The 16217-nt window shown below is 41.6% G+C and overlaps 1 protein-coding gene across 1 annotated transcript in view; it reads right to left on the minus strand.

Annotated features, from left to right (window-relative positions):
* The window catches only part of STK39 (serine/threonine kinase 39), a 101726-nt gene extending 88450 nt beyond the window's left edge, over positions 1-13276 (minus strand). Inside the window, exon 1 of the mRNA XM_037398729.1 lies at positions 13050-13276. Coding sequence (XP_037254626.1) covers positions 13050-13170 — 121 coding nt within the window. The 5' untranslated portion in view covers positions 13171-13276. The remainder of the gene's footprint in view (positions 1-13049) is intronic.
* Between the last annotated feature and the right edge of the window lie 2941 nt (positions 13277-16217).

Here is a 16217-nt window from a genome sequence, read left to right on the forward strand (position 1 = left end):
TCCAGCCAAGGTCAACCCACCACACATTGTTAAAAAGAAAAAAATTAAACAAGCCATTATGTGTAAAAGTAAAGTAAACCGTACTCTGTTTCTATATAAATTTTACTACAATTACAAAAGTTGCAGAACAGGAATTGGGAATTCAATGTCACCAAGTAACAGCATGCATCTGGTCAGAAAGCAAAGACGCTGCTTAGCTGTACTCACCTTACAAACACTTAAAACGCCTCCACTTTCATATCAGTATATAAAGGTAACTTGTGAATTCACCAAACTTACGGTCTAGATGTATGCCATTGAACAATGAGTACCATTACACATAACAGTCCATTACTTAAAAAGATTTAAAGGAATACTTTTCTTTGGCCATGATGAAAAATAAACAAATCTATTCGAGTTCAGCACCTAGGAGGAAAAAAAGGGAATATCTACTCTATTAGGTTGTCATTAGGATAAATTATGTAAAAGAATATGCTGGCAGGAGCATGGATCATCTTTAAAGGTTCTCTGACAAAACAAAGAACTGATCCACTGTTAATAATGCCACATATGTAAGAGGTATTACCTGTTAAACTAGCTCACAAGACAGAAAAGGGGGGAAAAAAGCTCTGAGGTATCTGAGCCCTTCTGCAGTTAACATTAGTTTTGTAATCAGATCGGCACTGTATTCCTGCAAAATGAAAAGGTATCTAACTGCACTCAAAGTGCAAATTTGTCAGGGAAGAAGAAACAGAAAAAGTAGCAGCCAGAGAACTTGCAGCAGGCTTTTTCACCCACGCTTCCACTGCTCTTTCAGCATGGTTGGCAGCACAGCTGTACTGCACAGCCACCTGCCCGGCACGCTGCAGGCAGGCATCAGCTCCAGTTGTACAATCACGTTGGGGCCATCGTGTGATTAGGAGAAATGTGGATGTACCATACTCGACATGAATGAATCCAACAAATCCTCATTCATTCTGCATTTTCCCAACAAAAGACATGAAAAGGAGCTGAAGCAAAGGATAAGACTTGGTTTAAGGATTTATTACAAACACTGAAATACTTTTGTCCACCATATTATTATCCATTCATCCTCACAATGTAGATCAGATTTTCAGGTAATAATATAAAACTCTTATTTTTGATTTCTTTTTAGTTAAATTACAGTTCTGCCAAAAACTTGCAATCAAATTCACAGAACAAAAAGCCATACAAAAGGACACCTGTGTAAAACAGACACGGTTTCTTGCCGTTTTAATATGCTATAGTTAGATGAAAGACTACATCCATGACCTAATAGGTCTCACTTTTTTTTTTTAAACTTCAAACTTTTTCTCATCATTCATATACTGTTACACAGTAAAAAAAAGAAAAAGTTGAAGTATGTGTAAGAGGTCTTGTCAGTTTCTGTTTTTACAGGGTTTGATAAAACTAGGTGAATTTTGCTCACATTTTGGGACAATAATAGATTTGTTCTTACCAGCTTAATTCAAAAGTGTGGTTTTTACATCACTGCTTACAATGTACTTTAAAATGCCCTTTTTCTTTAAATCACAGGCTTCAAAATATCTGTTATCAAAAAGAAAAAGCAAAATCTCCAGGGATTTTGCAGAAGAGGGAGTTTCTACAAGAAATCTGATAGATTCTGCTCTATCTAATTAGCTCCCCAGAAAGCATACCAGCAGGGGTATTTCATTTTTCCTTCATTTATCTGAAGCAGCATAAACACTTCATTCAGACATATGTACCATAAAAAACAGCTTTTCTTTCTATGTTCATTTGAAAAAAAAAACCTAAAATAAACTTCCTTATCATTCAGTCAGCTGCAAAACAGAAAAACATTAGGTAATAAATCTCTATTTAAACCAAAGAACTTATCTAGAAAAAAGGGAAAGCTGACATCATTCTTCCCTTAAAAACTTTGTATCCAAATCTGTGGTTTCAAAGGTCTTGACTTTTACCCTAGAGTGAAGAGTCAACACAAAGAGTTTAACAGGAAAATCTTAACAGTAATACTTCAAGTATTAAAAAAACCAACAATGCAATTTAGAAATATATGTATCAAGATGTGGTTCTTACTCAAGGGCAAAGCCTCCCATCAGACACAAGAAAGATTAAAAAATTTCAACGAGTAGAAAAAAAAAAAACAAGAAATAACCAACAAAGTTAGTTATAGGGAAATTCAAAAAAGAGCACCAACTGCACTTCATACTGTTTGGTTGCCTGTACATTTGCATTTTGGTTTAGAGCAAACAGGGCAGTTCTAAAGTTAATACCTTCTGCTTGATCTTCCTCACAGAGCTTTGGTTTGCTTTGCCGAGCAACTCTCGTGCGTGCAGAATGAACTACTTTTGGCAGAACCTCAGCTGGAAGTTCTGCTCCAACAGAACATGCTCTAACCCTTGAAAGATGTAACAGTTCAAACCCATCTTTGAATATTTTCAAAAAACAAGGAAAACCAGGACAGTCCAAGAACTAGCGTATATCTTGTTTGAAGTAAAACTCCAAACCCAAATACACCATAGAGGCCTCAACATTAACTGATTCACTCCCCTTACCTGCTCCCATTTGACCAGAAACTTTATAGGTATAGACACAACCAAGATACTAACAAAATTCCAGTGCGCAACCAATTTGTAATCTACAAATAATCTCCACATCTGCCTTTCTGTTAGCAGGGGCACTTTTGTCAAAGTTGCTTCCAGAATTTAAGATGCTGTTTGAAAGAGCAAAGCCCCAACCAAGTATTTTTCTGCTGTTTCACACAAAGATACCATGAAAAATTGTTTCAAACCATGGAATCACAAACACTTAGGTTGAAAGTGTCCTCTAGAGATCCCCTAACACAACCCCCCTGCTCCAACAGGGTCAGCTAAAGCAGGTTGCCCAGCCAGGTTTTGAGTATTTCACTGACGGAGACTCCACAACCTCTCCAGGCAACTTGCTGTAGTGTTTGAACACCTTCACAGTCCAAGCTTTCTTGTGTTAAGATTGAGATGCATAATTTTTAATTTGTGTCCGCTGCCTCTTGTCCTGCCTGTGGGCACAACTAAGAAGAGTCTGGATTCCTCTTCTTCATTCCCTCCCATCATGTTTTTGTACATATTGATAAGATCCCCCTGAGCCTTCTTTTCTCCAGACTGCATAGTCCCAGCTCTCAGCTTCAAATGAAAGATGCTCTTAACCACCTCTGTGGCCACAGACATACTGAAGCTTTGCAGGCTCACACCTGAAGTACAAAGCGGAGGAAAATCTCTGTTAAGAGACTGCCTGAACAGGTTTAATCTGTCCAAGCTAAGACACGACCAGTAGGGCTAAGGTTTCTACTGTTTCCCATTTCCTTCTTATCTACCTATCCAAACCTCATTCAGCTGTCAGTTTTCAGAACACCACAAAAAAAGCCCTAGAGTAACATACTCTGAATAGCCATCTGGAAGAAACAACTACTTTGAGCCACAGCTTGTCTATACAATAAAGATACTACCTTTTTGTATTAAGGAAGAAAAAAGTTAACATAGCAGACAATTTGAATTATATTCTACAACAGCAATAACATTTTAACATAGCAAATATAGGCACATGACACTGCCTCAGAAATAAAGCTTTTCCTTCAAAGTTCACAGACGTAAGGAAACCTCTTTCTCCAACGCTCTTCTAATACAGAAGCAGTTTCTCCTAATAAAATGCAGAATAAAAACAAAACACCTTACCTATCATATGTTCTACTAAACCTTTAAATACTCCATTATGTTACACAGCCTGATATTTTTCCCCCTAAGATAAACTGCAAGATCTATCTTTTAGTTAAAATATTTTCATAAAAAAACCATGGATTGCAATCATTTCATTCTCCCTGTTGTTCCATCATCAATACAGAAACTGTTATTCAACATGACATCTGGAAGGCAAAACTCGCACTGGAAATGGCTCTGCATAACTACATGAGAACTTGATATCTGGTGTTTGCTGTGGGACCAAAAGTTACCTCACCAGGGTATCATCTTTACTCCACAGAACTCTGCTTAACTCCACCTTATACAAGCAGGATGAATTGAAGAATTGCTATGCTGAACCAAACTTCCTGCCTAGAAAAAAGCCATTAAAAGAGTATTACTGTTCATTTCTGAAGTAGCACTATAAACAAACACTAATGTTGATTTAGTCAGCGTATGTTATTGTTTCTCGTTTAGTTCAGAAGTAAACACTTGGAACAATTCTAGTACCATGAATGCAGTATTGCAGTATTTTCCAAGTCTTCCGGATGTCACCACGTTCTTCAGAGAATGAAGAACAGCAATCTACCAAAACAAAGGCAGTATTGCCACTGCACTGTCATGAAATCTCCGATTAATAATGCAGTGTTGAGCTACAAAGCATCTTCAGCTATTTCACCCCAACAGAACGTGCCTGCTATAATTTGAGTCCATCATGGCCACACACTACCAGTAAAAAAACCTTAATCTATTTCTTATCCTGCAACAACAGAAGAGTTGGAACAATATAAATGCTATCATATCATTAAATTTTCATCAGGTGATTCTAATCTAATTCTAATGAATCTCCTATTATTAGTCTGAAGTGGCTCAGAGACTGGAAGCACAAGACACAAACAGGAAGAAATTGTATGTTTCAACTCAGTCCCTGTAACCAAATATCTTCAAAGCAAAGAAATAAGAAGGGAAAAGCAACCTCACAACTGAATAGTGATGTTTCTGAATCTGAATATGTTTCTTCTTCTTGACTTAATAGTTTGCTATCTGTAATTATTTGTTCCTTTAAAAAAAAAAACAAAAAAACAAAACCAACTTAGACTTTCAACATTGAATTTGACATTTGAGACCTTTAAGTTCACACTACCACTGAAAGCATGACTAGGAACACAGAATATCTTCCAATTTTCAGTCTGTCTCTAGTCCTCACTTCCCTTTCAGTATGTTAGCATAACTCAGCTTAAAAGCTATGTAACATAATCATTACATCAGTCTTATAGGACACCCTCAAGTTTCACCTATATGTTACTTCTGATCAGAATACCTCAGAGGCAGTTAACATCTGCCAGAATAATTAGGCTAATAAAATTATTCAGAAATTGTTAATTGTAAATACAAAGGATTAATAGAGACAGCTAATTTATCATACTGGAGCTTCACCAAGCCATTGAGTAAAGTCACATACCTAGTCAAATACCTAGGGGCAAACGACTGGAAATATTAACTCCACCAATGCCACAAACAATACTTCAGCTAACGAATGAAGGACACTGTTCAAATTTTTCACTGAGCTTCTCTCAGGAGCAACCTGCCGGACTGTCACAGTCACCCTGGAAAATTGTGCCTAGGAGTTGTTTTAAAAACACACCACCTTCATCAGCATTGTCAGCATCTCACTGCTGCCATGGAAACTTTCTACAAAACAGTCACCAGTCAGCTGAAGTCTACCTAAATACCAGGAAGCACGCACACTTCTCCGTGAAGATTAAGCTTCTTCCCCTTAACTGCCATCCCCCAACTATATGTCTCTCCTGAAAGGTAACCAACTCTCACAAAGTAACCCTGACTTGACAGCAATTTCAGGAAAAATTAGGTTCCTTCTGCACTGTCAGGCAGATTGCTCGTTTCTCGCTGTATACTCTCTCCCTGGTTTTTCTCACTACTACATTTTCCATCCCGGGGCAGAGGGGGCACTGGGGGGGTGCAGGGGTTGTCATATCTTTTTAGTCTACTGCTCCTAGACCACCAGGCACATGTTAAATACCACAGCACAGTCTCCAGCCAAAAGCACTGTACAGGAGGAAGCAGGTGGCAGCCAGAGGAGCTGCATCTCCAGCACACAACCCTAAGGTAGGAGCCAAAGGACTGCAGCCAACCCCACAAAAGGCAGCAAGAGACAAGCATTCAACATGTACTGGTTGCTTCAGTTATGGAGTCGATCACACAACCATGTGGAACTTAACACAGTGCATATAGAAACACAAAAAGTTTTAAAGCAAATTCCTCTCTCAAGGATTTCATACCAGCTTTATTTCATTCTGACACTTCTGGATGGTAACATTCTTACACCCATAAGCTTCAACCCTTACCTATACCCAAAAACCTTCCAACTTCACAAGAAACAGTGAAATCTAGCAGAGCTGTCAGCATTTCACCCTACCAGTGCTGCAAAAGGCAAAAATAAGTAAAAGCACACCCATTTCAAAAAAGCTAATTATTTATTTACACAGGGTAAGCAGTATCAACTCCTGTCAAGTGTCATTTCCTTGGGGGGGGGGGGGGGGAGGGCAATCTCACTTTTAATTTTGGTCATCAGTAAATTTCCTACTGGTATATTTATCTTCCGAGTTCTGCAAGCAGATTGCTTCTCTGCTGCTGCTCAGCAGTATCCCAGTGACTACATCAAACCCAAGAAGTTTGAGTAACTTAACCTGACTTTTAAGGTCTGTTCTTTAAATGCTGAGAATTGTTATCATTTTTGGAAGTAAAACCAGCTTCTGTCTACTGCTGCCTTATAGTTCTAAATTATTTTGGAAGAGGGCAAGGGGGGAAAAAAAAGGGAGAGAACCAAAAGGGTCACCTAGATATTAAATATGGTCTACACATGTAGCCACTATATAGGCCACCCACACCTCCTCTGTATGAAGCATTCACTGTTTTGTCCCCTTAAGCCGATCAGAACAGATGTGGTTTTGTTTCCACTTAACCAAGAGAAGCTCTATTTGACAAGCAGGTTCTGGAAAAAAACAACTGATGTCTGACCTAAGGGAAAGTGAGGCTTGACTAAAGGGGAAAAAACAACCAAACAAAAAAACAGTAAAACAGTTCTAAATGTTGTTTCAGAGCAATACATGACCCAACCTAAAACTGCTCTCCCAGGTCTGAACTTGGCCCCTTCTGTCAAAGTACAGTGCTGGTTACAAGCAGTGGATCCAATTTGAAGAGGTGAAGCCTTGCTTAGTAAGGCTTAGTGAGAATCAAAATCATGCCATCCCTTCAAGTTTCCACAAGCTCACAAGAACTGCTCGTCTTCTAGCACTCAAGCAACTCCTGTGGAGCCAGGACTTTCAGGTCTTGGAGGATTTGGACCTTGTCTGTAGGAAGAACTTGGATGGGAGGAGAGAGGAAGTATAGGGACAGTAGGGCCAAGCATAAAGGAGGTAGGCAAGATTCCAAGAGCAGGAAAGCACAGCATACTTGCTTTAAATGATCATTACATAGCACCAGCCAACCACCTGATCTGCTGGTTACGTGCTCCTTTAGCCTTCCAGTTAGCAAATTAACTTTAAAATAAGCTTTATTGTCTTTTTTTTTTTCCCTTGGCTATTTTCATGCCATTCAGGTTCTTGTAAAACATAATTAATCTTCTTCCTGACAAGTCTGAATTCCAATTGCATGAGTTAATTTTTTCTAAAAACTCACTTATATAACAAAGTTTGATCACTAAATCACACAAAGCCTAACCTCTCTGAAGCAATGAAAACTACAGCCTGATCTCCAATCTGGGTATTTCCAATGCAGAAAGTTTATTTTTGTTCAAAAAAAAGCCAAGACAAAGTTCCCTTCCCCAACACTATTACTATCATGTGGAGACAAGGCAAATCATTAACTACAAGCTCTGAACAGCCTCATTAGCAGCACAGCACTGCGAGTTCTACAAGGTATTTTTAAATTGCACCATGACCATCTTTACTCTAACAACTGAATTAAAGGCCACTCCTTATTAGAAAATTAAATGGGGATTTAGTATTTCTAGTTTCTTCAAATGTTTAGCTGACAGAAAATCTTGACCAATTATTCCCAAAGTGTAAAAATTTGATTTACAAAACCATAAACTCTTTCTGTCAAGCTACAGTTGTATTAAGTTATGATTAATGTTATGAAGGCTTTTTTTAATATATGCATATACAATATGCTTAGGCTATTGTATAAGTTTGTATATACTGTATATGTTACCACAAACTGCGGTAACTTCTAAGATTTATTGGTAAGGGGTAGAACTTGCTTTGGAGCAGAATTAAGGCAGGCATATCTTACTTCTTAAACAAAGCTTTAGTGTAAAGATCTTAGGTAGCACTAAGTATTACTTATCAAATTATGCAGCTCCTTATGCAAGAATTAGAGAGGTCTTAGAAATAAATCTCTGCAGGAGCAAATATCAGTTTACCATAGCTTTAGTTGCTATGGTGTGGTCTGACACTGAGCACAGTCCAACCCAATTTGCAGCATATACATAAAAACCACTAAAAAAGAAAGCTCTTCAACTGTTTTTTCCCACCAAAAAAAAAATCCTGATTAAGCACAGGGGAAAGAAAATTTGTAAAGCATGGATGAGACACGAGCATCTGATTAAGAGAAAACACAGAACTGTAATGTTACCTCTAACTACAGAGAGGCTTTTAAAAGCAGCATATACTATGTTTACAAACTAGAACATCAGTTCCTCAGCATCATAATCAGAGACCTCTATACAAAGATCTCTGATAACAACAAATATGGGAGTCTATTCTCTGTCAGAGCTATTAGCAATGGCACTGCACACCCAGCAGAGGAGAAGGAAAAAAAAAAGTAAACATACCATAGAAACACCAACAAAGACCCCAGAGCCATTAACACAAGAGTTGCTCAGTCTGCTTACAATAAGAACTATAAAGTCAGCAGAACAGTCTCGAATGGTAACTTGTTCTACTCAAAATCCCAACACATTTGACTTCGCAACACTGCACCTTATGAGGCAACAAACCACAAGATATTTTTGAGCAAAAAGTTAGAAAGGAAAAACCAGAGAAAAGCCTCTGTTCAGCTAAGGTAACTTTTAATGAACTGCAGCCAACACAGATAATCTATCACATGAAGTAACCCTTTATTTTCCAACTAATTCTGGCTGTTTTCTAGTCAAATTAATCTTCCAAGTCAATTGCAGCAGGAGAGATAAAAATATAATTTTATAATGAAAACTAGCACCCAGCCTAACCACAAGATAATCCATTGCTTCTCCATAACAGAATCTTTCTTCCACAATTATCAAGCTGGCTGACAAGCATTCATTAAGTTACATCCAGCAAAGCATCAACTTCAATGTAGTTTTCAAAAAATACAACGCAAAGCCACTTGTTCATACCAATTTAGGAAACCTTCTTAAAAACAAACAAAAGCAACAACAAAACCTCAAACCAAAACACACCAAAAAACCCCAAACACCACCAACACACAAGATTTAATGCTGCTTTGCCTCATCCATGTGTAGGGCTCATTTTTGTACAAATTTGTACAAAAGTTACAAATACAATTTTGACACTTATCAATTTTCAGGTTTTTACACTGATTACCATTTAAACGTTTGTTCTGTGAAGATTTATATTGCTTCTGAGGAGGAAAAACCTCACATATGTAAGTGCCATAAATTCAGAGAAATCTATTTCACTTATTTTGTTCAGAATACTTGGTTATAAACCCAAACTGAATATGAACATCTCTCACAGTATTGCTTTCATAAGGTTTGCAGTTTTTTTAATTTAAGTTATATCCGGCTTACCAAAAAAAACCCAGCACATACATTAAAATCCACTGCACATCTTAACTTAATGCATTAGAATCATAAAAGAGATCTCCCAGGTCTTCACTAAATGAAATCTGGCTCTTCCTTAAGAGCAATTACATTTCTTATATCTCTACCTCCTCCCAGAAGCTTGCTTTCTGTCCTCCTATCCCAACCGTTTGGAATCTCCTTCTAACTTCCCAATGGGCTGGTGTATGGACAGCCTGTAACCATGTAAGACACCTGTATTAATGTAACAATTCCTTCTTAACTCTCTGCCTCATACATTTACAGATAGCAGTCCGAATGGTTTCTTCCTGCTCCGGAAAATATTTATATATAGGCATTAATAGGAAGAGCCTCTTCTTGCACGAGATCTATCAATCACGCAGCCATGCAGCAAGTCAAATAGGGAACCTGATCTGACAGAAAATTGACCTGGCAGAAGAACTAGTTCACCATCAGATCAACCGATCCTTTCAACAGCTGCCTGCCAGAGCACATTAAATGTATCATGAAACCACACACCACAAGTTTACAAAGAACTGGCTAGGCATCTCAAAAAATAAAGCAAACCTAGAATAACATCTCATAAGAACCACTCCTTAAAGCCAGCATTTTCTCTTTAACAGGCACTTGAATCTCCCAACTATCACAAAGGAAATGGACAGAAAAGGAAAACGTTGTGCAATTTGAAATCCGTATCATGTGGCCTTGGTTTTTAAAACAGCACTTGGCTAGACACAGATGAGCAGTAAGAAAAGTTCACATTCTCGCAGAGTAAGAGAGCAGAACTTCTCCAACCTGCTAAATACACAGGATGGAGACAGCTCACATGACTTACAAGGATATTCATTTTATGATCACCACCAAAACTTTTAAATGCCCCCTATAACAGGCCATTGAAGTCATTCTGCATCTGTGTTTTAGTTACAATTCGATACAAAGCCTGTTCTGTTGGGAAGTGTTACGACAAACCATCCTGGTGTACCTCACCCTGTGTACCTTTCCTCCTGCAAAGCCCACAAAGATGCTTCAATATGTTGTCATTTTTCTCATTTAACTGGCAAAGGGCTGTCATACCTGAACTCACCCCTGAAGATGCTACCCAGCTCCTCAGAGAGGTAAACCATGCTTTCCAGAGGTGAACAGCACTGTTTCAGCAAGTGGTAACTACTCATGTTCACAATGCAATTAACTCTGGCATGGCCAATGCAAAGGGATCTAAATTGCTGCTAAACCAAATTCAGACTGTACCATTAACCCTTCCCTCAGATACAAAGAAGATGCTTTAAGAGCACCTCACTAGATTCATTAAAAACAACAAAATTCATCTGACATCTCCAAAATTACATCCACATATGGTCAAATGCATAGAATTTATAAGTGGTTTTGGGCCGAGGAAGTGGGATGAGGTATGCTTGTTTGGTTTTTTACTAACGAAAAAAAGGCATATTTGACTAGGCACAAGACTATTAAGCGGTATAAAATAAATCTCAGTGAGTTTGAGAAAAAGTCATGTAAGCAACCTAAGCCTTGTGAAAATTCAACTGAAGAAAGACAAGTTCAGTGTGTCCAAGAATCCAATCCAATATAACCTGACCTCAGTTTCCTCAGGCATTCAGTTTAGTTAAAGAAATAAAATCAATATTTAATAGCATCAGTAGGTAACTAACAATATTTTCTATAGGTAAGTAATTGCTGCTCCAATTTAGCATCCGCCTATACAATGGATGTATGCTTATATATAAATATTTAGAATACATTTTACATCTCAAAAGATACAAGTTTGTAAGTGGAAAGAAGAAAGTAGAAAGGAGTTTCTAAATGAAACTCTCACCCAGGCATTCTACAGGTACTGCAACAAAAAATAACTATAATTTAAATAACTCAAATGACTCACACCTTAAACAAGGATTAATCCAACAACTTCGGGGCCTTTTTTACCTTAGAAGAGCTATTTACTCCTCAGGAAAGATACAGCTTATGCTAGTGGAACTGCTTCCACTTGGCTGATTTAGATCCATTCCCCAGACTGAGTAAGCTGAAGTCCTCTGGCCAGTACACCCACGCCCATGGCAGGGGGGGCCTCTACCAGCAGCAGTGGCTTGACACAGAGCACCAGTCTGGTCCAAGCCAGCCACCTCCTGGGACTCAAACACCTGAACCCTCATCCCTCCTCAGTCCCTTTCCACAGCCTGGGAAGCGCAAACAGAAACACAAAGGCACCACCTGAGTCAACAGAAAACCATCCGATTTTAAGGAAGAAGTACTTTTCTCAACTGTTTTGTTTGTGCCTGTGGAAAATAAAAAGCTTAATGACAAAACTGAGTACACACAACTTGCAACCCAGATCAGGAACACGTAGTTCTGATTGTCGTCAGCCTAACAATTAGCAATTGATGTGTAATACTGAAGATAGCCAAGAGCATTAGCAGGCAAGACTCCTAGGGGTTGGTTTTTTTTCATTTAAGTGGCCTCATTCATAAAGAGTAGCAATTGCAGTCTTAGAGCTGGCCTTTGCCATCAGCAGTATTTGCTGGAGATTTAAAATGTTACATACAAATAAACACAAGTTTTCCCGAAGTAGTTCATTAGCAACAACCAACATCTAGGTCAGGAGCTGAAAAGCTTTCCATCACACATACTATTAAGAGCAGCCACCTTTTCATACAGCAAAATTCAAAATAAAGCGATCTAAATGCAGGGGTCAGAGACTGAACACATCTGATCTGCATTAGCCGGACAAGTGAACAAAGCGCTGAAGCGCACTGCCAGAAGCCCCCTACCTACAGGGCCGTGGGGAGGGGGGCGGCACACGGGTGAAGCCTCATACGGCAAACCGGGACAAAAGCAGCTGGCTGGGGTGAAGCCAAGCCATAACCCGTCACCCACCCACCCACCCCGTGCCACCACCGACGGGCACGGGGAGCTGGGCCGAGAGGCACAAGGAGACAGAGGCAAGATTCAACAGTGAGGGGAAAAAGAGACAAGGCTTTAAAGATACATACAAAAAGAAAATAATTTAGAGGAAGTCATCACGACAGTAGCAGATCTAGGGGTAAGATTTACCTCCCCCACAAAACCACCGGAAAAATGCAGAGTAATCTAAGCGGACGCACGCACGTATGTGCATCCACAGGCAGAAACATACAGGCACAGCGAGCGCATTGGCAAGAGTTGCCGGGGTCCCAGCGCGAACCGGCAGGGCAGGGCTCCGGCAGCAGCCACCGGCACGGTGGGTGACGATGCGGCGCAGGGCAGCAGCACCCTCCGCCGGGCCGCACCGGGCGGGGCGCGGCGGGTTCTAGAAGGAGCCGCCGCCCCCCGGGGCCGCGCCGCCCGCCCGCTGCCGGGCGGATAAAGTTTGCAGCAGCCGGCGGCGGCGCCACTGCAGTGCCGGGCGCATCCGCCGCAGTGAGCGAGCCCCAGCCTGCGGGAGGATGAGCGCCGGTAGGCCTGGAGCCGGCCGCCGCCACGGCATCCCCTGCCTCCACCCCGCCGCGCCCCCGCCGCTCTCCCCGCTCTCCCGCTGCACTGACCGATAACCTCCTGCAGCTCGTAGGCGTCCCTGCAGATGGGCCAGCCGACAGCCGGGGCGGCGGGCGCGGGCGCTGGCTGAGGCTGCTGGACGTGGACCGGCGACTCGCCCTGCTCCGCCATGGTGCTGCCGGAGCGCCCAGGCACCCGACGACCTTCTTCAAACTTCCCTTCCAGCAACACCTTTCGGCCGCGCTCCCTCCCGCCCTCCCTGCGCAGCCGGCCGCCGGGAGGAGGCAGGGCACCGAGGGGGAGGAGGCAGAGGCGGGCGCCGCCGCCGGCCCGGCCGCTCGCCCCGCGCCGCTGAGGGGAGAGGGAGAGAGGCGGCTGGGCCCAGCGGCCCCCGGCCGGCGCCGGCGGAGCGCGGCGGTCGCCCCCCTCACGGGGCTCCGCCTGAGGGAGAAGCGCGGGCGCCCCGACAGGGCTGTCCCTGGCAGGCGGGGGGCCGGCCCCGGTAACCCTGGCGGCTCGGCGCCTTCCCCGGCGCTTCCAAACCTGCCCGCATCTCCGGCCATCTCCCTGCCCTGCCCCCCCGCGGCTCCCAGTGCGGCGAGGCCCCGCAACGGGCGGCGGCTGAGCCCGCGCAGGCCACGGCTCCGCCGGCAGAGACCCCGGGGCCCCGCCGCGGCTGAGTGCGAGGGCTGGGAAGGGGCTCGAGGGAAGCCTCACCGCACGGCAGGGGTGCTGGAAGGCACCGGTGAGGCCAGTAACACAAGCACACGGGGAGCACAGCTCTCAAGCATTCCCCTGAGAGCGCTGTTACTACCAGATTACTTGTATTTAAATTTTGAGGAGGTGAAAAAAAGGCATTTGTTTTCATCAGTGATGAGGGCTGCAGTCCTGGGAAGGCGTGAAGCTGCCACTTGACATGAGTAGCCCTTTCGGGGGAGGGTTGCAGAGCTGCACCACATCACCGGGGTGTGGACACCGCCTCAGTTCTGCCACCAAGCACTGTGCACAGCGGAGCAGTGTTCCTCTTGGCTAACCAGAACCGAATGATTTAAACAAATGCTCAAGAAAAGAATCATAAGTAAACTTCTCTACTGCTTCCCATTATAAGACACTGAAGAAAAAAAAAAAAAGGGCAACTGTGGTCAGATGAAACTCCACTGTTAATACTAGTACTGATTTTTCTTTCCACCCTCTCAGTAGCGTCAGTGTTTGTATAAATAATTAGAAGATCACTCTTTGTGCAGTCTACAGTCTCACTCCTACTTTGAATGCTTTGTATTTTAAGATTTATTGAGATATGGAGGAGTGGTAATATTTCCATAGATTTTAAAATCTTGCTTTGTACTACAACAGGAATTTAGTGTAATTAGAACTAAGAATGACAATATATGAGCAGGAAAGCTTTCAAAGTCATCACTGGTTAAAAGCAAAACTCAAATCTCGTAAATTGCTAGGAAGTATGATGAAGTGTGATTTAAACTCATGAAAAGATACACATAACCTGTTAGATACTTTATTCAGTCCTAGCTCAGTTCATGATATCTCTTTTACCAACTAAACATTTAGTGTAGTTTTAGTGAAGATGTTAATTTAATAGAAGGTTATTCCAAAAAGAAAAGCAAGTTACTTGTTTTGCTGTGTTGTTGAGAAAGCTGAGGGAAGAATAAATTCCACACCTCTGCATAACCTATCATCAGAAGGTATATCAGCAGCTTGCAAATATGGAATCATTTGTGCACTGAACTTCCATTTTCTCACAAGCAAGTTAAGCTTAACATAGAGGCTCCTACTAGGAAAAAAACATTGCATGTTTTTGTGCTAAACTAATGATTCCTCTCAATCTTGTTTTTAGAACCTAGGTGATTAAAATATTTTTATATACACATATTAGAAATTATCTGCCACAAAACTAAAGGTCAGCAAGACTTGGAAGAGGAAGTATTAAATTGTCATTCAATATTAAGCTTAATGCCAAGACTAGACAAACTTGTTGTTAGTAGAGAAGACCTTTCTGCCAGCAATAGCATGAAAAAAAAAAATGAGTAAGACAGCAAGAGCACAGGCCAGATCAATCAGCATAGAAAAATGGGTTACTCACTATTGATGGAAAACAGCCAACTTCTCCATCTGTATTCAGTTGTTGCTGGTGGTGGCAGGGGGAGGTTAGTTCCTGAGCCATGAATTTCTGTAATGCTCCTGCTATATCACTGTCTAAACTGATGTTTCATAGCTGATACCATCACAGTAATTTTTGTGCTGATTATTTTCCCACTAATCTTACAACTTTGGGATTTTCTAGAGTGTACCTGCACTCCGCAATTTGTTGAGAAGAACAGCTTTTAGAGGAAGAACTGTCCAGGATAGCAATTTTATAGACAGTGGGACCTGTGGAAAATGTTCTGTGCGTTCAGGGTACAACTCAAGAAAATATCAGAGCAGGGTGAGATAATAGAAAAGAAAGCAACAGCAGGACCTGGAAGTGGTTGGTCTGTGCCAGTAGGCCAAGCTGCCTTTGAAAAGCAGGTCTCCTGCTGAACACATACATAGAAGAGCCCCGTAGCACCGAAGGCTCTGCTGTTCAAAGCATTACAGGCAATACAGTTCTTCCACAAGACTTTTCACACACTGAAAAGATAGCAATCTGCAGATTTTAAAGATTCCAGAGAAAGAGCTAGGACTCACTTAAAATCACTGTTCTCCAAATTGAAGACAGTTCAGAACAGTCCTGCCTCAACATGGTTTGGCCTTTCTTAATGCTTGAGAACATAAGACTCCGAAAGATTGTCTGGGTCCCTGAGTCCAGTCACCAAATGATTGATTCTAAAGTGAAAAAAAGGCTTTGCATAGCAAGGCTACAATCAAAACTGACAATATTTAAAGTATTACCCTCTGCAAATAGAGAAGGGGGGGGGGGGAGTTTACAGCGAAATAATTCAGACTTCATTTCTAGGTGCACAAGGAATAGCATCCACCCAGTCCTGAATGGAAAGGCAGTAGATGCAACCTAAACAGCCATATAACCTAGCATAGACTAAACCAGAGTGAGAAGGAACTATTCCCTCTACTACCACTTCTATCTCAGAGAAACAAGTAAAACAAAACCATTTCCTCTCCCAAAAATGGCCTAATGTTGCACTTATGACCACCACATGGTGTAGCACAGCTCTCTGCAATTAGACATAAAGTTTGAAAGCCTCTAATTTGGTAGCCATGAGAGA

The sequence above is a fragment of the Falco rusticolus genome, chromosome 8 (genome assembly GCF_015220075.1).
Source record: "Falco rusticolus isolate bFalRus1 chromosome 8, bFalRus1.pri, whole genome shotgun sequence".
Lineage (NCBI taxonomy): Eukaryota > Metazoa > Chordata > Aves > Falconiformes > Falconidae > Falco > Falco rusticolus.